At 43.4% G+C, this 21,889-nt stretch overlaps 4 protein-coding genes and 1 long non-coding RNA gene across 7 annotated transcripts; 4 read left to right on the top strand and 1 right to left on the bottom strand.

The window, feature by feature from the left end:
• Positions 1-1,249: 1,249 nt before the first annotated feature.
• LOC116848226 (rRNA N6-adenosine-methyltransferase ZCCHC4) lies at positions 1,250-3,685 on the top strand. 2 transcript variants are annotated; one of them, XM_032824106.1, is made up of 5 exons: positions 1,250-1,521; positions 1,607-2,151; positions 2,270-2,969; positions 3,042-3,305; positions 3,544-3,685. In XM_032824106.1, the coding sequence occupies exons 1-4, from the start codon at positions 1,455-1,457 to the stop codon at positions 3,275-3,277; spliced, it is 1,548 nt and encodes a 515-aa protein (XP_032679997.1). In that variant the 5' UTR covers positions 1,250-1,454; the 3' UTR covers positions 3,278-3,305; positions 3,544-3,685. The 2 variants fall into 2 exon arrangements, with proteins under 2 accessions (XP_032679997.1, XP_032679996.1); XM_032824105.1 differs by lacking the exon at positions 3,544-3,685 and having other exon boundaries at positions 1,251-1,521; positions 3,042-3,353.
• LOC116848231 (neurophysin 1-like) lies at positions 3,652-4,827 on the top strand. Its single transcript, XM_032824112.1, has 3 exons — positions 3,652-3,807; positions 4,055-4,259; positions 4,570-4,827. The coding sequence occupies exons 1-3, from the start codon at positions 3,682-3,684 to the stop codon at positions 4,689-4,691; spliced, it is 453 nt and encodes a 150-aa protein (XP_032680003.1). The 5' UTR covers positions 3,652-3,681; the 3' UTR covers positions 4,692-4,827.
• Positions 3,692-5,112, bottom strand: LOC116848232. Its single transcript, XR_004378934.1, has 3 exons — positions 5,035-5,112; positions 4,013-4,232; positions 3,692-3,832 (listed from the first exon to the last, which is right to left on the bottom strand). It is a non-coding gene; the product is annotated as an uncharacterized LOC116848232 (long non-coding RNA).
• Positions 5,113-5,363: 251 nt separating this feature from the next.
• On the top strand, positions 5,364-7,644 carry LOC116848243 (serine protease HTRA2, mitochondrial). Of its 2 annotated transcripts, none has more exons than XM_032824134.1 (8): positions 5,364-5,500; positions 5,592-5,995; positions 6,129-6,252; positions 6,366-6,452; positions 6,533-6,727; positions 6,804-6,951; positions 7,033-7,195; positions 7,287-7,644. In XM_032824134.1, the coding sequence occupies exons 2-8, from the start codon at positions 5,592-5,594 to the stop codon at positions 7,450-7,452; spliced, it is 1,287 nt and encodes a 428-aa protein (XP_032680025.1). In that variant the 5' UTR covers positions 5,364-5,500; the 3' UTR covers positions 7,453-7,644. The 2 variants fall into 2 exon arrangements, with proteins under 2 accessions (XP_032680025.1, XP_032680026.1); XM_032824135.1 differs by lacking the exon at positions 5,364-5,500 and having other exon boundaries at positions 5,509-5,995; positions 7,287-7,335; positions 7,427-7,644.
• A 6,902-nt stretch (positions 7,645-14,546) lies between these two features.
• On the top strand, positions 14,547-19,511 carry LOC116848244. The gene is made up of 2 exons (XM_032824136.1): positions 14,547-15,070; positions 17,530-19,511. Exons 1-2 carry the CDS (start codon positions 15,059-15,061, stop codon positions 18,799-18,801), a joined length of 1,284 nt encoding a protein of 427 aa, XP_032680027.1. The 5' UTR covers positions 14,547-15,058; the 3' UTR covers positions 18,802-19,511.
• Positions 19,512-21,889: the final 2,378 nt, after the last annotated feature.

Below are 21,889 nucleotides of genomic sequence, written 5' to 3'. Positions count from 1 at the left end.
TAGAGCGAGAAAAAATATACTTGTCTCATTCTAACTTATTGCACTAGTTCAGCAGTGCAGGAACAGAAATCAGACCCATAGGTCGGTATTCATAGTCGGATCTTATATTTAATGGCTCCTGCACACAGGACGCGGTAATGCTTGCCGCGCGGCGGAAGTTCGCGCAACGGCCAATATGCTGCTTTCCGTAATAACCTTCTAGCTCTTACGGAAAAACAACATATTGACTGGTTGTTGCGCGGACTTCCGCCGCGCGGCAAGCATTACCGCGTCCTGTGTGCAGGAGCCATAAGACCGTCTTAAATTCATCTTTAGATGGTCTTCGGATGATTTCATTGGCTACAAAACACCTGAAGATAATCTTAAGACAGTCTTAACAATGACGTATTACAGACCAAGCATTCCTATACTTCTGCTGCAGCAGCGAGTGAAGCCGGAAGTTGGCAGTTTAAAACAGAGTGAGAAAGTTGATTTGCTCCTAGTGCTTTCTCATTTTATCGTATAAAATATGGCCGCTGTCAAGTGCTATATATAATGCAATGCAGAATTAAAAGAACAATACCGTATATTTTACTTATCTCGATATAAAATTGATATTTATAATATTTTATGCTATGTATAAATAATCACAGCAATTGCTCTTATCCTGTTCTCATTCTATTGTCACATGAAAAGGATTAGGTTGCTATGACGGAATAAGATTCTCGGATAAGGTTTAGTGCTGTATATAGTGCTGTAAATAGTTCTATCTAGTGCTGTAAGTGCTTCAGAGCGACGAATGGATCAAATTGCTTTATTTAACGTTTTAAAGTATTTGCAGTGTTAAACGAACCCTCTTTCTTGACAGTCAATAATATAGAGTGAGGAAGCACTAGGGGCAAATCAATTTTCTCACTCTGTTTTAAACTGCCAACTTCCGGCTTTACTTTGCGGACAGAATGCTTGATCTATGCATGTACGTCATTGGGTCTTAAATATAAGATCCGACTATGAATACCGGCCATAGATCACGATTATTCTTCTATAATAAGGGATACAAATGGCGCCCAACCATAATGCAGGATTCACACCGCGTCCGATGTCCGACGTACTACGTCCAATATCCAATAAAAGAATAGCTTTCCAATGGAGAATTGAATTCTATATTAGAAAACTGGACCCCTATTCTTGAAATGGTTGCGTATACATAAGTTTTACTGCGCAGGTTTAATCATACTATAAAATAGTATGATTGAATGAAAATTACGTATACACAAAAATTTCAAGAATAGGGGCCCAGTTCTCCTATTGGATATCGGACGTCGGACATCGGACGCGGTGTGAATCCTGCATAAGAAGTTATTCTTTTCAGCTAATTTATTCTCAATTGGTTCGACCTCCTTCTCTACTTACTTCATGATTTTGATATACACCAACGTGAGCTCACATATGCGTTGTTTACGCAGTAAGTCAGGATGAACGATGTGCGCGGTGTGGAATGTTTGTGGGGAGATCTCAAAAAGCATCCGCAATGTCCGCACGGTAATTTTCATATCTGTAAACATTCAAGTTTATTAGTTTTATGTAAAAAATCGTTATTTCAAGATAACTAACTTCTTCTTTACAGGACCAACATTGTTGTTTGGTAGATATATTAACGGTGAATTAGAGAAATTTTATGCGTGTTCTGCTTGTCGTGACAGAAAATTGTGCAGATTCTATTTAACATATGAGCAGAAATTGTCCAAGTCTCAAAAAAGCATATGGGAGCAAGAGAGGAAGAACCTTGTGCAATGCTATCATCATCAAAAATTGTTTATACGTTTGAACGAGATTAAAGCAGAATCTGTGATGAAGAGATGTTACTGTCATGATTGTGAGAAACTAATTCTTATCTCTGAAAAAGATAAACATAACAATCACAAAATATCAGAGAATTTGACAGATTATCAAATACATCATCCAACAGAGTTTCTGAAACCTTTAAATAATGTAAAGAAGGAAGCTCAATATTTATTTTCCAAAAAGTCTACTAAAGATATAATAAACATGCTTTTAAAGCTTGAAGCTAAGCAGGTCCTTTGTATAGGAACGCCAAGAATACATGAATATATATCTGATCATCATATAGACAAAATATCCTCTCTCCTTTTAGATTTTGATGGAAGATTTGTAAGTATTTTTAAAGGAAGAGACAAAAGTGAACAATTATATTGCATATCATATTGTAAAATATATTCCAGTAACTTTATATAATAGTTCTAATAAGTATATTTTTTAATAATTTTAGCATAACTTCTTTGGTCCTCTGGAATATTGTTGGTACAATCTTTTTAATCATCACTTTTTCAACAAAGATGCAATCAATGTGTTCAAAGACTTTATCACTCAAAATGGGGGAAAAGACACTTACTTGATATGTGATCCCCCATTTGGAGGACGTGTAGAACCTATATCATATACAATAAAAACAATATCTGACTTACATAAAAAATTAAATAATAATAATAGTGATGACTTCTCTTTGAAAATCATTTTTATGTTTCCATACTTTATGGAACACATCATAAGAGAAAAAAGCAATCCACCATTGGTCTCAGGTGGTTTGAAAGATTTGAAGATGTCTGATTATAAAGTGGATTATGACAACCATCCATTATTTGTGTCCGAAGAACAGGGAAGAAAACAAGGCTCTCCTGTGAGAATTTTTACAAACATACCGTTGAAGCTACTAGAGCTTCCTGTGTCTGATGGATACAGATTTTGCAAAGATTGTGAGAAATGGGTCTCTAGCGAGAACAAGCATTGCAAAAGGTGTAAGGAATGCACCTCTAAAGATGGTAGAACATACAAGCATTGTAAAATATGCAAGCGATGTGTAAAACCTACTTGGAAACATTGCAAAACGTGCAACAGATGTATGTTGCAAAAACATACATGTGGTCAAGTCCCGAATATTGTTGGTAAATGTTTTAACTGTAACAAATTAGGTAAATATCGATATTTTTTTTCTACATAGCTTGTATAGTTCCAGTTATCTTTTTATTAATATTTTATTGCAGGTCATACTGGACGAGAATGTTCCAATTTATTGTCTACGGAGTCTACAGATAAAACAGACATAAAAAAAGACAAGATAGTCAAGAAACGCAAAGCAGGCAGTGAATTAAAAACGTCTTTAGTTAAGAAAACCAAAATTCAAGATTCAAAGAAGATTGCTAAACGGAAGAATCTCGTAGCTAATAAAAAGAAAATTAAATTGGAAAATAAAACTCTGAGGAAAAAAAACAGACAATAAAATAATAAAAAGATTTGTGTAAATACATGTAAGATTTGTGTGACCTGTATTATGAATAATGAATATCTACAAATTATCTTTTTTGTATCTTTTATTTAATTTTTGAATCACATTCAGCTGAAAAACCTAGAAAAGAAAGCTGTAGCTTCCGTGACAAGAAATGGGAAGCAACTTTTATAACGTCATAAGCAATACTTATAACGTTTTTATTATTCTCGCATGGAGATTAGATTTCCATAATCTTTAGAGTGCTGTATTGTGAGTAGGAGTCCCAACCGAGCACTCGACGGGAATCTTAAATACTGAGGATTCGACGATATAAATAACCGACGCAGCTCCATGAGGTACACAGTATCTTTCCGATCGTCGACACAGCCTGACAAGATCGACGGATTTCGCTCAGAATGCTAAAGGATCTCGTCATTTTCGCAAGTCTCATTTTCTTCAGTTACGCTTGTTTAATTACGAATTGCCCTCGCGGTGGCAAAAGAGGTGACATCGCGCCTTCTCTGGGAACTGTCACTCGAGAAGTAAGTAACGTTCTAAATGACACATCTATAATTAAAATCTTTCCTTTGTTTCCGTGTTATGAGTTTACAGAAAATTGACGACATTATACAAAAATCTAACCAGAGCAGAATTTTTGATCATTTTGTTGAATCAATTACTGCTTATCTAACCAATATTTTCATGATTTTTGTATTAATGTATATTGCAATTTGTAAAATTGCATACCTATTTCACTATAATCCAGTTGTTATAATATTCTGAACCTAGTGTCCTCCATGCGGTCCCAATCATCTGGGTCAGTGCTTTGGGCCACACATTTGCTGTGGTCCTAGTATTGGATGCTTCATAGGAACTCCAGAAACATACCGGTGCAGGAAGGAAAGTCCATATGCCAGGCCTTGCATTGCAGGATATGCAATGTGTCGTGGAAATACAGCTAGATGCGCTACAAATGGAATTTGTTGCTCACAAGGTGAACATAAATCATATAACATTTCAGAACATTTAAAAATAAATTTTGTAGATTTTATTTGTAATCTTGTAAACTAATCAAATTCTATGATTAATGAAATCAAAATTAATAGAATAAATACAAAAGAAAGTCTACACAGATATGATGATAATATAAAACATATAATAGTAATGAAAATAATTAATTTGCAATCATAAATAAGATATTGATGTAAGAAATAAGATATTGATTGTTGATGGACTTATGAGATATAAGAAGAAATTTTGATATTATTACTATGTTACAATGAAGTTGTATTACTTTGTCTCAGAATCTTGCCATATGGATACATCATGCAGAATTTCTGATGTCGTTGACAATGATCGTAAAATGGACACTGATCTGAGTGTAATATTGTCAAGCAACGAAGCTTCCCATGAGATATTTCAGTAATATAATTAATTTCATAATTATTACTTATGTCCCTCTCCACTTTTCTTTTCATGCTTCGACTTATGTAAAAAATGTAACAGCATTGTGCTAACGATGAGGCGAATAATAAAAATGTGTATTTATCACACAGATGCAATATAGGGTTTTATTCAATTTATCCCGACAAAATGATGTCACGTTGAATCTTATACTTTGCCGATTTCAAGCAAATAAATATGTCATCGAATCCTCGATCAATGTGTATGATCAATTGCTTCAATGGCATTAATCAACTCAATCGCTATGAAGCGTAAGTGGCACGTAATAAATATGGTAAAAATGTTAATAATCATTTGAAACGTACCTATTGCTACCGATTCGAGCAAATCTATTGTTTCTTCCCACCGGAAAACGAAGGAATTCTATTTGAATGGATATCACGTGACCAAGGATACTACACGAGTATATTGAAAAAATATATATTCAAGAGCATTTTTTGAATAAACCACTAATTATTATTTTGATTATCTTGCATACATTGTTTTTTATATACATATATTTATAAACAATTAATGTATCTCTAATAAATATTCATATAAATACCGCAATACATTTTTGCTGAGTTTCCTAAGTTTATTGGTACATCCGCTCGACGTTCAAATTTTTAAATAGCCGATTTTAAACGAGGTTTGGCGGAAACTGTCGAGTGTCTGTGTTGTTTGGACGATTTAGCGCGAGGATTCAAAGTCGTACAAAGTCACGAAACTAATTTAATGTGGTGTGCCGACAAGAATCTTCCAAATAATGTTGTGTATATATAAGCCTTCAAGGTAACTATGTGTATTAGTATTATTGCGGAATGTTTGACTTTTATTAAGAGTTTACAATCTAACAACTTCTGTACACGTTGCGGTTTGAAAGATGGCCTCTACCTTGTCACGATTATCGTGGACGTTCCTGATAAAGAGAAACGCGCATTTATCGCGATACACGGCGACTGTATTCACGGAACGATACACGCAAATTCAATCGTTCCATTCGCAGCAGCAACGGCAGGAGAAACGAAAGATACACGAAAAGAGAGCGTATAATCTGCTAACCTATACCGTGCTAACTTCTGGTTTTTGCTATGCTGTGTACAAATGGAAAAATGACATATGGGAAGGAATTAAAAGTCTTAGTGCCTATAATTATCCCATTGTTCACGCTAGCCACTTGCCACCGTCTGGCAATGATCAGAACAGAGACAAATACAATTTTATAGCAGATGTAGTGGAGATAAGTGCACCATCTGTAGTGTACATTGAGGTTAAAGACAGAAGAAGGTAAAGGTACAAAGGTTGTTTTTAATTACAGGCTATATCTATATATGAGGCAATATTCTACAACATTGAAATTACGTATTAATCGTAATTATCATAATCAATATACTAAAATTATCGTTAATTTTTTAAATAGGAAAGATGTTTTTACACCATATTCAGTTAGTGCCGTTGGTGGATCGGGATTTATTGTTAGTCATGATGGTTTGATATTGACAAGTGCTCATGTTGTATTGTGCAAACCTAATGCAATGTTACAGGTAAATGTAAATCCTTAAGAGTTCTTGTATATCCTCTTGTTCAATGAAGTTTATTCTAGACTAGACTATTGCTTAGTTATTCTTATTTGAAACCATCTTTATTTCTCGTACAGGTGAAGCTTCACGATGGTAGTGTATATACTGCAGTGATAGAAGATGTTGATGTATGCAGTGATCTTGCTACTATACGGATAAATAAGGTAGTTTTATTATAGTAATCTGAATGTGAGACTTGTTGATCAAAATATCTGTCATATTACTTATTTTTTTAATTTCACAGACCAATTTACCTGTAATGAAACTTGGCAACTCATCTGACATTAGACCAGGAGAATTTGTGGTGGCCATTGGCTGCCCGCTGACTCTCAGCAACACTATAACATCTGGAGTAGTGAGCAGTGTAAATAGACCAAGTACAGAAATTGGAATGCACAATCTACATATAGGATACATCCAAACGGACGCAGCAATTACTGTTGGTTCTCATTGAGCAACAAAAATTAAGTGTTACATATCATAAGTCATACTGTTACAAAATAATTTTTTTTTAGTTTGGAAATTCAGGTGGCCCACTAGTGAATTTGAATGGGGAAGCAATAGGTATCAATCAATTGAAGATAACGGCTGGCATATCATTTGCTATACCTATAGACTATGCGAAAGAATTTTTGAAGAAAGTGGAAGCACGTAGAAACAAAGGTAATGAAACTGACTATTATTTTAAACCATCGATGTGAAACGACGAGAGTATCAATTATTTACATTATTTTCTTTTCACAGGCAAAAAAGATTTACAGAGTGGATCCAGGAAAAGATATCTAGGCATGACAATGCAATCCTTAATGCCTGATATTTTGGTCGAGATACAGCAAGATAACAAATATATGTTCATGACGCACGGAGTTCTTGTTTGGAAAATAATACCTGGATCTCCAGCTGACATGTAAGTTGAAGTTGTAAATTGAAGTGCAGCGGTAGGTATAACTGTAAGCTTTTCCTTACCAAAGATTTAATTGTTCGTGCGGTTGTTGCAGCGCTGGAATACAACCTGGAGATATAATCACGTATGCTAACAAAGAGCCGGTAATGTGTTCAGATAATATTTACAAGCTTTTGGAAAAACCAGGAACGATACATTTTCAAATTACGAGAGGAACAACAACTTTGTTTATAGATGTCAATCCTGAAGATATAGTATAATTGGATTTATTGAAGCGTATTGCAACAGTCTAATAAAATGCCTGGAACACGAGAAAAAATTATGGTAACGTAATTAATATATTAAAATATATACGTATCGTATTATGAGAAATTATTATATTAATATGGAATGTAAATAATTGAACGTTTTATTGCAATCAGAGTATTTTTATAGAATGTACTGTCATTGAACCGCTCTTTTCATTTATATTTGTTCAATATGTAAATTTGTTTGTCCCGCAATTCCTAGTCTCCGGTAACGTATTGCATCGGTGTCTTTAATGCGTGTCGCGCGCCATTCACTTACGAGAAGGGATCACAGTCGAAAGGCGCGAGTACCACGTCCGTCGTTTAGCGTATTCTAAAACTGGCATTCCGGTGTGCTCAGCTCATCAGTCACATCATCGAGCAGCGCCAGCACGCCCTTTAGTTGTACACGCGTTTTAATTTAAATATACACGATAAAGGGCCACTTACCGACTTATGCCAGCTCCGGCGATTTATCAAGCAAGGAAGCGTCGAGCGTTCATTTATCGCTTACCTTATCCGCCAGCATTTTTCGGTCACTACGAAGAGCGATGTCGCGTCGGTCCTCACGCTGCGATATGCGAGCGTGTATGTTCCCCCATCCCCCGTCCCCCCTCACGTGCACGTGTACGTGTGCACAGTGCGTATGCAAACGCACACGTGCGCGCGTTAGCGCATACGCGCGCCGGGTGTGGTCCACCGGCTCGGCTGCATTATGTTTATGTTGTTTACGACATAAGACGACCTCCGCAAATATGTGGCCGGATCTCTGTGGACGACTCGCGTTGCGTGGGTGTGGTCCAAGCGCGGCTTCCACCGGCGCAGCGATTTTTCCGGAGATGGATTTTATTGTTCGCGGACGCGTGCATCTTGTTGGAATTCTAAGAGGTCGTCTCACCGAGACATAACACCAGCGGCGTCCACGAAGGGACCGGCAGGAAAGAAGCAAGAGGAGGAGGAAGAGGAGGAGGCGATGACGGCGGTGACGGCGGCTGTTTAACGATCCTATTTTCGCGCGTGCTTGGGACACTGCCGATTACCGCGAACGACCGTGATCTTTTGTACGCGGCAACGATAAATCGCCAGTAATTTTGTTTTGAAATGATCCAGGTTACCGTTGCGATTATGCCCGACTATAATGGCGTCAGCATTTGAATCATGAGCTATTGAAGGAGAAGGATGATTTCAGGAGGCAGCGTCAAGAGGCGATAGGATTTCTAGAGATTCCCTACCGTTCTCCAACGAATTCCCAAGAAGTCTTCAACTTCAAGTGTCGTTGCCAAAACACCATATGCATTGTTGCAACGCGCAACTCGCAGGAATGAGGCGAGGAGAATCCGCGGGAGGAGCAATCGGTCATGATGAGGGACATTATCCTCCTTCGCCGAACACGTTCGTCATACGGCGAATCCCGCGAGCCGGACGAGGAATAATCGTCACGCGCAAGCGATTTATCTTTCGCGCTACCGACTCGCTAGAGTCGGCGCTCCGGAGCCGTCGAAAATCGCAAATACACGCAATCATGTAAGCGCGATAGTCATTACCATAGGCTTCAAGAGCGCGAGACCATAAGTTCCCGCATATTGTTGCGGCAAGAGAAGCGGCAGTGTGCGAAAAAGGAACAGCATCGCCGGCCGCGGTGCGTTACTTTGAAGTCACACCGTGAGTCGCGGTGGGTTAAGGAAATAAGAGGCACCTTGACCTACGGAACGGTGCGGTGCGCGGAGGAGAGCAGCCAGCGAGTGAGTGCGCGCGCGAGTAATCGAGTGTTTCTGCCGTGTTCACGGTCCGACCATTATCGTCTCTCCCTCCCTGCTCCTCTCTATCTCTCTTTTCCTCGTGGTCCCCCGCGCCGTCCTCGCCGCGCGATCACCACCCTTTATCCTCTCATCGCTTTTTCTCTCCTCTCGGTCTTCCTTCACCTTCCTTTCCTACTCATAGCCGGCCTTCGGAGGAGTTCGCGCCGACACGCGGGAGCCTATTCCCTGATTATCCACGCTTTCGGTACGCGGTTGACTGCTATCCTGCTCGCCTACGAGAACACGAGAGCAACGCCTTGGTGCCTCTCCCACACGTGTTCCGTCGCGTCGCGATATCGCGCTGCCGCGGCTGGTAGCGCGCCAAGATAGACACGGACGAACCCGCGAGAGCGCGGAGGTCACCGTCGCGTCGGGATATCTGAACGATCATCGCGCCCACGTAGGCCGACGTAAGCCGCGGGTCTCCTCCGATCGCCGGCGCGGACGATGACCGGAAGCAGCGAGCAGAACCACCTGAAAGGTCACGCTATCGCCGTTACCTTTCGCGCCTCACGGGTTCTCTCTCACGGATAGGCGTGTCCCGGTGTCGGATTAAGCCGCGAAACGACTGCAAAGCCGAAGTACGACAAGAACGAGGAAGTCGAGGGAAGGACCGCACAGCAGCCATGAACTGACGAACGGAACACTCGTCGCGTCTCGTGAGAATCCCGCATGCTAAAATTCGCATCCGGGTTTGGGCCGGCGAGATTCCTCGGGGCCTGACTTATTGTACGTGTCGATCGTCCCTCGGGGAAGGTATCGTCGCCACGCGATACCCGGTCGGGATGAAAAGTTGACTCTAAATCGGAATGTCTTGCAGTCGCGGAATGTCATTATGCGCGCGTCGCTGCGCAACGCGCTACGTGGAATCTCGCATGGGTGTGAATTAATTGGGCCGTCTTTGTTGCTGAGCATTCTAAATGTTGGACCCGTGCTCGGTATTGTTGGGTCTGCTTTTGTCAGATAGTACAAACGGTGCGGCGGTAATGAGAAAGGAGGAAGGAAAAACGATAATGTATCGAGGCTGAAGTCAGAGATCGAAACAAACGCGTTACGGGGAGTAGCCAAGGAAGACGGCGGGAGAGTATTGTGGAAGTTGCGTTTCCTTATCGTAACGATTCTACTTCTATCGTCCTTATCGCGCGCCAGCGCGGCATAACGAAAAATCGCGGAGTACCAGTCCATACCGTTGAGATCGAGCGCGATATTTTGAGGATACCATATGCTCGCCTACGTTTTCTTGGATTCTCGACTTTTCATCCCGATACCGCTCGCGATAACTAGAGAAATCTTCTCGCGGAGCTCGGAATCGAACGACCGATCGCACGATGCGAACCTCACGAAGAACCGATTCCTGCGTGTTGAAAAAGAAAAGGAAAGTCCAAAGGCAAGATTAACGAAACAGAATTGCAGTGGAACTCGTTCTTCGACCCCGAGATTATCGCGTAGGATTTTTCGAGCTGGGAATAGCGCGAAAGTCTATCTGGAAAACATCTATTAATCTAATAATTTGGAGATCAAACGGCGCTTTATGCGTCACGATGGTGATTGGCGCAGACACACCTAACGCGACCACATGCGACTGAATGACGAAAGTATTGATACACCTGCATAACCGTGAAAAATCAAAATTCTACTGCAGATGTTATCTCATGCCTAAATTATTGACAACCTCATGTTTTCAGTATTTCGGGAGATTGACACTATACTCATTTTTCGGAATAGTTTCTCCCACTTTGCTCCTGTACTCTCTTTTCAGTTGTGTGACACATCCTATGACGTTGTCCTATTTTTAGGATTTCGATACTTCTTTTTCAGGATTATGCAAGTCCATCGAAATATGGACGTCGAGGCGTAAGATAAAAGTATCAATTCCCGAACATATACCTAATCTTGGACACTCTTTGTTTTAGTCTTTAGATACTAATATTTATATTTCTAACATAAAATACATGTATAAGTATTGAGTATGTAAATATATTCAATGTTGAAAGTTTAAATATTTATATTTAAAGACTAAAGCAATAAAAATGTCCATTAGATACGTGTCCAGGAATCGATATCTTTATCTTAATTATTGCTTCGTCGGCATTGTGGATCCCGCTCGATGACGATCACGCGCGATTTACTGATTCGAAACCCTCGCGACCGTGTTACTTTCAGAGAAACAGGATATGCAAATAGCCGCGGTCTCGGGTTTACGCGGCGTGGCGGACAGGTTGATCCCCCGCGCCAACCCTTTATGTCATTATAATACTCATTCGAGGCGCGCCTCTGGCCGCGCGGATACCATACGCGCCGCATCGCGCGGGTCCGGGTCATCGCAACCAGCACACCGCCAAGGACGCGGGTCATGTGATTTTATTGTGCCAGGGGAAGGATTCCTGGACGTCTGCGGTTAGCGTAGGTAAAAGGGGTAAAAAAGCCGCGGCAGGCAAACAATTTCGCTGAACACGACCGTGTCGCGGCCATGATCAAGGCCGCTCGAGTAAGCCGCAATTGAAGAACGCCGCATTGTCCATCCGCCAGGATCCCCTTTTCTAATCACACGCGAGTCGCACACACTAGAGGAAGTAACGATCGCGGAAATCGCAGAGGGAAGTGGTATGACGCGTCACCTTTTAGAAGGCAAATCCTTTGGCAGAATACGTGGGACTTCTCGCGCATATATTTTCCTTTCAAAATCGAAGTTGATCGATATTCTTACGATAATAATAAATTTTATGTAGCAATAGATAGATTACTTTTCACAAACCCGGATTGTAGAAGTCTAACAGCGAAACGAGGATTTGGGAATCTACTGATTCGATATTACGAATTTTTTCGCGCTGCGGACACTTTTGCGCGCCACTGATCGATTATAGTTTACCAACGTATCGCGTGCTCGCGGAGAGAAAGTTTTATAATAAGAATTGCAACTTTGTAACCGAGGAATAGAAACAGGACATTCTACAACAATCGACTATTATTTCATATGTACCACTATTAGTCATTAATTATTCTAAGTTTACGTCGACACAGTCAGACAATCTTATTCTTAGCCAGATCTTTTCCGCACTTAGTTCTGGAGAGATCTGATTCCTGGGCTGCGTTCCAAAATTTTACTCAGTGGGTAAAGTACATTTAATTGACCAATCATGGTAAAGAAATCCTAGTTATCTTTGTTCTTATTGGTCAATCAAACGCTACTCTACCCGTCGAATAGAGTTTCGGAACGCAGCTCTGAGATCGTCGTGCATTGGCATTCCCGACAATCCAGGCTAATTCGCGAAGTGATTCCACTGTCTGAACTGTGTCGCGAAGCTACCATTCGTCATCCAGTGTAGCATGCATTTTCGAGTGCTAGGTTATTAAAAAACTAAATAAGTGCTATTAAAAAATTTGCTATGTTTCTAGCGAAATGTTCCTTGATAAACCTCAGTGACTATTATTTCTGCATTAAGAGAAAAAATATACTCGCGTTTTCTTATTTGAAAAATACGTTGTTAGCGCCCATTGAATAAGTATTTTTTACTTCTTAGATCTTTTCTCTCAGTGGAGAGAAAATGCAGCAAAGTATCGAGAGGATTTTTTATGAAATATAATATTCTCTGTGTACAAATATAGCCGTGTACAGATTTATGTTATACGTCGCCCGTGATAATTAATAGTCACCGTGAGCGCAAGAGTGCGTGGGAATTTTTTCCGTCGTTGCAAGTACGCGGTTTATTAGATACACAGTGTTATTCAGTGGAAGAGGCAATAAGGAGACTAACAGATCGGACCTCGGTCTCCTCCCCTGGCGCACCGTCAGGAAAATTAAAAGCTTGTTACTTGATCCTGTTTGCGAACTTATGACATGTATTGCTTTCAGTTCGGTATGCGCTTTATTAAACGCGCGCAACGCGTCCCGAACGGGAACACGTTTCGTTTCATATAAAGCAAATACGTGCGCGCGCGAGCGCGCGCCTGCCGTATCGTAAAAACAGGACGAGATTATCGTGAACGCAGCCCGGATGACCTTGCTGTCACTCGGCCGGCGTGGCAATTAACGCGACAACGTTACGCTAATAGTGAACGCGAACTCTTTTTCTCATGGCCCCGGCCAGGTCCGACGAAACAGCGTGCTCAGTTTGTAGCACAAAAGCGCCTGGTCGTCACTTGGGGCAGCGCGAGAGAGCGTCTTCGAGAGAGCTCGCGACGACCCTTCGCGGATCACCTTCACGCGTCCGTCGAATTCCTTTATGCCAATTGAATGATCGCGAATTCAATAATGCAAGATAACCGGAACCCTCTTTTCTCTCCCTTCCTCTTTCGGGGAAATCCATATAGGATCTCATTAAGCGCGTCACCGCGTCGCAAATTGAAGCACGGGCTCGAGGTCGAGCGTAGCCTCCGGTGCGCGAAACCAGAAAAGCCCGGGCTCTCGCGTTACGATCGGCGAGATTGCATATCTATGCGATTGGGATCGTCGAACGACCTCCGGTAAGTCGAACCAGTTCCACGCGCGCACCCGGAGCTCTCTCCCGCGCTTCAACCTCCATTCAACCTTTCGCGCTCTTTAAGGCTCTTTAAGGCCTCTGCTTGTGTCGTCCATTTCTTTTTAATGACGGAAGCGAGAAAACTCATGCTAAAAATTCTTACGAAATACATTGAAATAAAAAATATACATCTGTAAAATGATACTTGCAATCGATGAAGCAAATTTGTAAAGTACGAGTACTTTTAATTCGAAATATGTCCGTTTGATAATTTCTCTCAGTGTATATATGTAATTATGAGTAATTTAAATCAATTGATGAAATTTTTATTATTAATCATTAAATAATCGATAAAATCAATGTTTGATTGGTAATTAATTTCATCGATAATTAATTTCATCGATGAAATTATTCGTGACTTTACATATGACGACTGATTCATTTCGATTATTGGTTTGCCGATTATTTCAGCCAATTAACATTTTAATTGATCAGAACTCAACATTGCTCTCCAAATACATTTTGTTTCAACGCAATTGGAACATTGTTTCGATTAATTTTCATCAACTTGTTTTTTATTAATTCTCAAAAGTCTCTTTTATTTTTATTTTTTTCATTACTGGATACAGCTTCTTGTTTTATAAGAAGTGATGAGGTTTTATAAGAGTTGTATAAGTATTTTATAAGAGTTTATAAGTGTTTTATAAGAAGTGTTTTATAAGAGTGTTTTATAAGAAAAAAGGAGGCTATGGTGACTATATTTTTCCAGGGGTTGAATTTTTTCTCATTGGACGGCTGCGTTCCAAACTGCATTGAGAAGAATGTTCAAGTCTGGTATTGAAACCAAGTATACATATTGCGAAAAATGTATATTTAACGTATACTTTGGAGTCTTGCAACTCGCTAATTTGTTTATCGCAACGAGGCTTCCGAACGACAAGCCGCAAATACAAGCGAATTCCTGCGGCGTTTCGTTCGTTTCGCACGAAGAAAAGCAACGCGTCGAATCCGGTACGGCGACTTTTCTCACCTTTACGATCCGCACGAAATTGTCAGGCCGAGGGCGGCGACGACGACCGCATGGTGGGCGAGGAAACACGCTCGCGGGGATCCAGAGATTGACCGGCGATCCGGGATCGACGTATCCCGTCTTGGCGAGCGGATCCGCCTTGTCCTTCGACGATTCCTCAGGTTCCTGGTTCGAAGACATCCCGCGCGGCTCGCGCCGTGTATATAAGTCAAAACCAGATCGGGAGCAAGGTGCACAGCCCGGACAGTCCTTCAGCTGGTAAGGAGGTCGGCAGAAACACATCGAGCACGATGCAGGCACTGGTAAGTGCGATCTGCTCTCTCTTCCTCGGCTTATCTTCCCTCCGGGAAGACCCTAAAGTCGCCTAGCGCTCTTTATGAAATCCTTTCCTCGGCGAAGTCGAGATCCGGAGCGAGAAGGGTGGTTTATTGACGCGAATGCGACATTTGCTGCGATAAATATCTTCTGGCGTTTCAGTCGCGACGTCGCGTGTATCGTATTAGTGTGAGGGAGAAAAAAACAGGAGAGGACACTATTTAATTGTAATTAAATTATAAAAAATTAAGAAAATATTTAATCATCCGTCGAGTCGGACTGATCGAACTTCGTTCAATTTTCGGCAATTAATCAGAGGTTTTAGTACACCCGAGACGGTGGGAACGCATAGGGGAGTCATTATTTTAGTCTACTATGTGCACGACGTCGTAAACGAAGCGCCGGGGTCTTTATTGCAGGTGGTGAATAACGCGACGGCTCGGTGACGGGGTTGGCGAATGGGTATCCGCGGGAGTGATGTATGAGTAGGCAGCATAATTTATTTGTCGAGATTATGTGTGTGCGCGCGCGCGCGAGAGAGGCCTCTCTTTCTCTCACACACATGCACACACACTCATACGTTCTCCTTCTCGGGCTACTCGCATTTCGTCGAGATATAAAGTCGCTGAAAAATGAACGCGTGTAAAATCCGCGGTTCGAGTGCGCGACCGCCGCGCGTTTTACGGCGACGGAGCCTCCGTTGAATGGCACTTCGCTTATCCGCACCACCGGCTACCCGGAGAGTTCCCTCCGTTGTTCCTCCAGCGCGATGTAGCTTCTCCCCCGCCGGTCTTACGGGATACGGCGGTTTTACAGCTGCTTGCTTAACGTTTATAGTGGTCTAAATCGTTAGATATTGTAGACAACGGTGCCGTCCGCCGTTTCTGAAGTAAAGTTATTCATTTGAGCGCGGGGGAGGTGACGCGCAAGCCCTAACATGCACGATTTCCGAAACCTCTCATCGCGAGCTCGAAGGAAAGTTTCAGTGTCACTCTCTTCGACATTTCGTGTGTTCCGCTACGCTGTTTCATTATCGAATCCTTTCATCCCTGGGTATATCTTCGATGATATATCTTTTAACGGATCATCTAACAGGCATTGTTTTCAGCTTTTAATATGATTATAATGATTTATTAAAATATTTATTTATTGATTTACCAATCGAAATTATGACTTTGTATGACAACAAATATCAGTCAACGTTAATTAATATGAAATCAACAGTGGATTTCGAATTTATCGAACATATCAATAGGAAAAAGGATAAATATATGAGACATTTATTTGACATCTCATATTTTTTACACGATAAGAGAAATCGCGTTCTCATATCTGGAAAGGAGAGAACGATCATGTTTTCGTGATTTTTGAATTTGCGAATCTTTAAGGTTGTGGGGTAGTTTTATGGGCCTAAAGATCTTTCCAGCAAAGTTCGCACATATCTCTCCCTCCGACGAGACGACACGCCGCTCGCTCGTCGACGCGGAGCGGTTTGGCACGAAAAAAGCCGGTCGGCTTCTTGACTTTTTCGCGCGGTTCGGCGATGTACACTCCATCACTTTCTCCCGGTGTGGCGAGCGGCCTGTCGCCGCTTCCTCAGGTCTTATTGGATCGTAAAGAGAGCCTGAATCTCCCGAGTGGCTCATGCAAGTATAAACTTACCCCGTCCCACGTGCAAGTCGGCTGCAAGTGCCGCCGCCGCGCCCCGCACTGCCGATACCGGGCGTAAAATTCGTCGAATGCCTCGTCGGCTATTCGCCTCTCATCTGGAATAAGGACTTGCGAAAATTTCCATCATGGTAATTCCTGCTTCGCAAAGGTATGAAAGGACTAGTTGCATGAATTAAATCTCTCTGAGGGGAGGGGGCCATTTTGATTCGTATTAAAACGCTAAGCACGCCTTGTGAAATATTCAAAAAATTTTCCATTTGTTCTAACAATGAATAAATAATCGTAAAATTAATGCAATCTATCTTTTCTTCTATGATTTTGTCACGTTAATTTTACGGTCTATCGATTGTTAGAGTGAAAGGGAAGTTTTCGGAATATTTTGCAAATGTGCTTAATCGTTCACAAGTGTCATTTTATGGCCATAATTTTTTCGCAAGAATTTATTTCGCAAAATCTTTGAGCATACGTTTTCTCGCTTCTGACTGTCATTGATCAAGATAAGGACACAGAAGCTTTGGTCCACCTCCTGCACCGATGCAAATAATGAAGGGTCACGGGGCAGAAAGCGTTCCTGATATCGAAAAAATTCGGTAACCACGCAAGCTTTGCTTCCAATAATTCTCCCTCTCAATTAAGATAAGATTGGAAAGAACGTCGCTATCTTCTCTCCTACGATTTTACGGCATTAACGGCTTCCGTGTTACCGAAGGAGCGGGAGTGAGAAAGAGAGAGAGAAAGAAAGAGAAAGAGAGGATAAGAATCTTATACTCCACAGATTCCAGTTTTCGCGATCCTCAGCGTGGCGGCGGCCGCGCAGTTGACCCTGCTGCCCTACGCCTATCTGGCGGATCCACTTCCGGTGTACCAGCAGTCGCAGGACACGCGAAACGGGGTGCACGCGTACAGTTACGCCGGCGGTCCGTCCGCCAAGGAGGAAGTGCGGGGTCTCGACGGGGTCACGCGCGGCTCCTACAGCTACGTGGACGCTCACGGAATCCTACAATCCGTCTTCTACGTCGCGGACGAGGGCGGCTTCCGCGTCGCCGCGACGAATCTGCCGACCGACGGCGACCTGCCGCAGGAGACCGGCGAGATCCTGTTAGCTAAGAACGCCCACTTGGAGGAGCACGCGAGGGCCGCGCAGCAGGCGAAGGAGGAGCGCACCAGCCGCAGGAGGCGCAGCGTCGAGACAGCAACGCCGGCGACCGATCGAGATAATCTCCCAGCAGAAAAGCCGCATTCCCAGAAAGATCCAGCCGATCAGCCGGTGAAGGCCTCGCCGAAGAGTTCCCATGAACTACCAGCGCCAGAGAAGAAAACCGAAACCATCGTCGCGCCCGTTTACGGGCTCCCGGTGCTGATCCCGCAACTGAGCGGCGCCGCGACATCTCATCAGAGTCGCGTCGACGTTCACAGCGGCATCCATCTGAAGGCTATTCAACCCGTCCAAACGATTGGAGTACTCGCCGAGCCCGCGTACAGGACGGTGATCCTTCCTGGTCAAGTGCCGTTGGCGACCTCGCATCAGAGTCGATTCCAGGTGCACGATGCTCTCCGCGCTGAGATCCTACCAGAGAAACCCATCGAGAAGCCGGAAACGGCACAGCCAGCCCAGGCAACGCCGTCACAGCCGATCCCCGCTGTCAAGTATCAGTTGGAGACGTTGCCGTTGGTATCCGCTTTCGCGGACTATAACGAGAATCGCATCCAGCTTCACAAGGACCTCGGATTGGAGGGCCCGAATCGCAAGGACGCCGTCAAGATCGACGCTGCGCCGTTGGCGGTCGTCGAGACGCCGGTCGCCGCGGTTCCGATCGTCACCAAGGAGGCTCTGCCGCTCGTCACCGCGGTCTCCAGCCAGAGCAGGACCCAGATTCACCGCAACGCCAAGATAACCCTTCCTCTCGTGAACGAGCCCACCGTGTACTTGGCGGCTTCCTACGTAAGACCGATCGCCAATTGGCCGATTCTGGCGGCGCCCATCGCTCAATCGTCCCAGTATCGTAGCCAGGTACACTCGAGCGAGAAGATCGAGGTCACCAAATAAGGATGCCGTCTCGTCGACCTCGATTCCTTGAACCCTGAGATCTGTTCTTTGCAGCTGAACTAGTGCACACTTTCAGAACTTACAAAGAAATAGGTATATAGCTGTGACTTGATGCAGAAAAGAGAGCGAGACAATTAGTGCAGACTAGTGCAGCTAATTCAGCTACAAAGAACAGGCAGACATTGTTTGACTCGCGCCAACTCCTGAATTGCTTCAGTTCGATACACCTCCTGGGAGTAATGTGTGAATGCAATTGTAATTTGTAGACTTCACTTGTCTCAAAGAAACGGAAATTAATGTCGAACAACCGTCAAACTATGAACGCAAGATACTCGATGTCGACTCAATCTTTACAAAGTCTCACTCAAAGTCGTCATCGTCGAGGATACGCTCCCCCCCAAATGCGCTCGCAGGAACTCCCTGTAACTTCAAAGGATCGGGACAAAACGGCTTCGCGTGAATCAGTCACTTGCGTCGTGCTCAAAGAACTAGGATAAAGCACTTTTAAGCGTTCCAGCGGGAGTTCCACGAGTTCGACGGCGGAGTCGCTCGTGGTAGCTCGCTCTATACATTACGGATATCATTATTACTCGTCCCCGCCTGTTTACTCAGCAAGCAACTCTTTGTAACTCGTTTCTGCCACGAATGTCTTAACATTCCTGTGTTAAATTATTGTACGATTTATTAAAGAGAGAGAACAAGAAAATGCACACACGTCGGTTGCGCGCGTACAAATGACCACCTTCTTCCATGCATGTGAACGTTGACGCTGACTTCGAACCGAATGCCTCCTTCTTCGCTCGCGGACGTGCCGAGCAACGCCCGATAATGTCAATCTGCGCGGGGATTTAAATTGAGCCGTTCGGCTGTCCGGTTTCTGGAAGAATGGCGATCAGATCCGGTCCTCGAAGGCCGCGAACAACCGCGCGTTTATTCGCGCGCACATCGCACATCGAAAGAAAGAAGGAGAGAGGAATCCGCGAATCCGAGTCGCGACATCAATTAGCCACGTCGGCTTTTAATCTTCTTCGTGCATGCGCGGGAATTTGCGTCACGATCCCGGGTGGTATCCTCCCTCTTATTAGCCGGCCGGTCGATTTGTCGCCGTCGCGTCTCTCAGCCGCCGAAGATGGAGCAGAAATCACGCGACCTTGACACTTCGGATTCTTACCCGTCGCGAATATATTACGACGTTAAACTCCCTCCCTCGCTCGGGTATCGCGTGTCCGCGAGTAACGAGGAGATTAACGGGGATCTCGGATCCGCGCGTACAACCGTGTCCCAAGTCATGTCCTATTACGCACATCTTCGCGGAGGGAGATTTTTCGAAGCCGCGGAGAAGATGTGCATGTGATAGAAACATTTTCTTATCATATTACGCGGAAAACTTTATCATTATTATTTTCTCATTATTCTTGGGAATTTCTCTAGTTCTCTTACTATTGGAAATCCCTCTTATTATTGGGAAAATAATAAGAGTGTTTCTTACTGTTTCATACGCGAGACTGCTTGAGGATCGCGTTGGATAGACCGCGCTGTCTCGCAACGCAAATATCCAATCGAATGCGACGCGTTCGCCCACGAAGAAATCTTCTTTCGTCTTCCAACTGGAAGATAAAGTCGCGGACATGTAAAGCAAGAGTATCAGTTTCCATACTCGTACTTAATCCTGGATATTCTTGTTGCTTTGGTCTTTAAGTGTAAAGCCTTCAAAACAGGAGTGTACGTAGGCTGAGGGGAAAAATATCTAGAAAATGAAAATAATTGTTTGGTGGATACATAGAAAAAATAGTGTGTTTGATTCACGCATCAATCTGGTTGTGCCAACCAGATCCGACATCGAAAGATAACAACTACTTTTTCCGTGCGCTAATAAACATGCTTACTTGTGCTGATATACATATTTTTACATTAGGAAACTAAATTTCCTAAATTTTCTTTTTCTTCAAATGCGAGGGAATACATTTTCCAAAAATCGTTGCTTTTTCTGAGACCAGTTTTTTTATTTCGTTTAAATAAAAGAACTTAGATTTAAGTAAATATATCATTAGTACCCACCAAATAGGTACTTTTTATTTTTTCAGGTATTTTTTCTCTCAGTGTATGTACGTGTATTTTATGCTGAGAGTTTAGACACATGCGTGTTTTAGCGACCGAAACAATAGGAACGCCCAGGATTGGATACATGTCCGGGTATTTGTACTTTTACCTTGCGTGTGCGCTCGCATTGACGTTCGTCGAGGGACACTCGCGGATTAGGGCGACGATGAGCGCGGATAGACGAACGCGTAGCCGTCGGGAAGGTCGGTGAACGCGACTCGCGATCGACATAATTCGCTGAGGAACATCATCCGCCGGAGGATACGAAATCCGGCGGTAATGTGCTCGCGTAAGGTCCCGCAGCGTCTCGCGCGCTCGTCGTATTCGCGTGCTCGGCGTCGAACACGGCGGAGGAGAGTCTCGTTACAGCGCCTTCGAACCCGTTTTCTCTCGACGACCTGTGCGCACGTTATTATTTTCGCGGGCGTTTGCGTACGTGCATGCGTGCGTGGGCACGCATAACGGATGGCTCGCAGAAGGCCGTTGAAACGCTTCGCGTACATTATGCCGGATCGACGCATTACGGCCGCGTAGTACCTAGTAATATTCCTTTATTGTCGAACCGGAGCCGCCCTTCGTATTAGCCTTAATAAAACGCCGTATAAATTCTCCACTTTTTTTTCCGCCGCGGATAACGCGCGGCGGTGCGTCCTCTCGCGCGTTCTCGCGCTAAACGCGAAATAATAATGGTCACCGTAAATCACTCGCGGTACCGATATTTCTATCGGTGTGCCTGGACGCAAGGAGATAAACGCAGCGCAATGCGCGATGCAAAAAAAGAAGAACGAGACAGAGACAGAGAGAGAGAGAGAGAGAGAAGGAGGGGAGGCAGAGAGAGAAAAAAGAACGAAAAAGGATCGAACCACCGTAAAGCCTTGGGCACTTTGTCTCTTAGGATATCATATTGTTCCATTGCGTAGGAAACCAAGTGACACCTCAATCGGTTTCTCGAAACACCGTCGATCGGCCGCGCGCAATAAATAAGATG

The sequence above is a fragment of the Odontomachus brunneus genome, unplaced genomic scaffold (genome assembly GCF_010583005.1).
Source record: "Odontomachus brunneus isolate Ranch 3 - 2012 unplaced genomic scaffold, Obru_v1 Obru_scaffold_092, whole genome shotgun sequence".
Lineage (NCBI taxonomy): Eukaryota > Metazoa > Arthropoda > Insecta > Hymenoptera > Formicidae > Odontomachus > Odontomachus brunneus.
This window is presented reverse-complemented; position numbering and strand designations above follow the sequence as displayed.

Excerpts from the sequence above, each read along its gene's own strand:
- LOC116848226 (XM_032824106.1), top strand. The coding sequence starts at position 1,455 with ATGAACGATGTGCGCGGTGTGGAATGTTTGTGGGGAGATCTCAAAAAG. Across the intron at positions 2,152-2,269 it reads TAGATTTTGATGGAAGATTT|CATAACTTCTTTGGTCCTCT; the intron begins GTAAGTATTTTT and ends TAATAATTTTAG. Across the intron at positions 2,970-3,041 it reads TTTTAACTGTAACAAATTAG|GTCATACTGGACGAGAATGT; the intron begins GTAAATATCGAT and ends ATTTTATTGCAG.
- LOC116848231 (XM_032824112.1), top strand. The coding sequence starts at position 3,682 with ATGCTAAAGGATCTCGTCATTTTCGCAAGTCTCATTTTCTTCAGTTAC. Across the intron at positions 3,808-4,054 it reads TGGGAACTGTCACTCGAGAA|TGTCCTCCATGCGGTCCCAA; the intron begins GTAAGTAACGTT and ends TTCTGAACCTAG. Across the intron at positions 4,260-4,569 it reads TGGAATTTGTTGCTCACAAG|AATCTTGCCATATGGATACA; the intron begins GTGAACATAAAT and ends ACTTTGTCTCAG.
- LOC116848243 (XM_032824134.1), top strand. The coding sequence starts at position 5,592 with ATGGCCTCTACCTTGTCACGATTATCGTGGACGTTCCTGATAAAGAGA. Across the intron at positions 6,453-6,532 it reads CTACTATACGGATAAATAAG|ACCAATTTACCTGTAATGAA; the intron begins GTAGTTTTATTA and ends TTAATTTCACAG. Across the intron at positions 6,952-7,032 it reads GGAAGCACGTAGAAACAAAG|GCAAAAAAGATTTACAGAGT; the intron begins GTAATGAAACTG and ends TTCTTTTCACAG.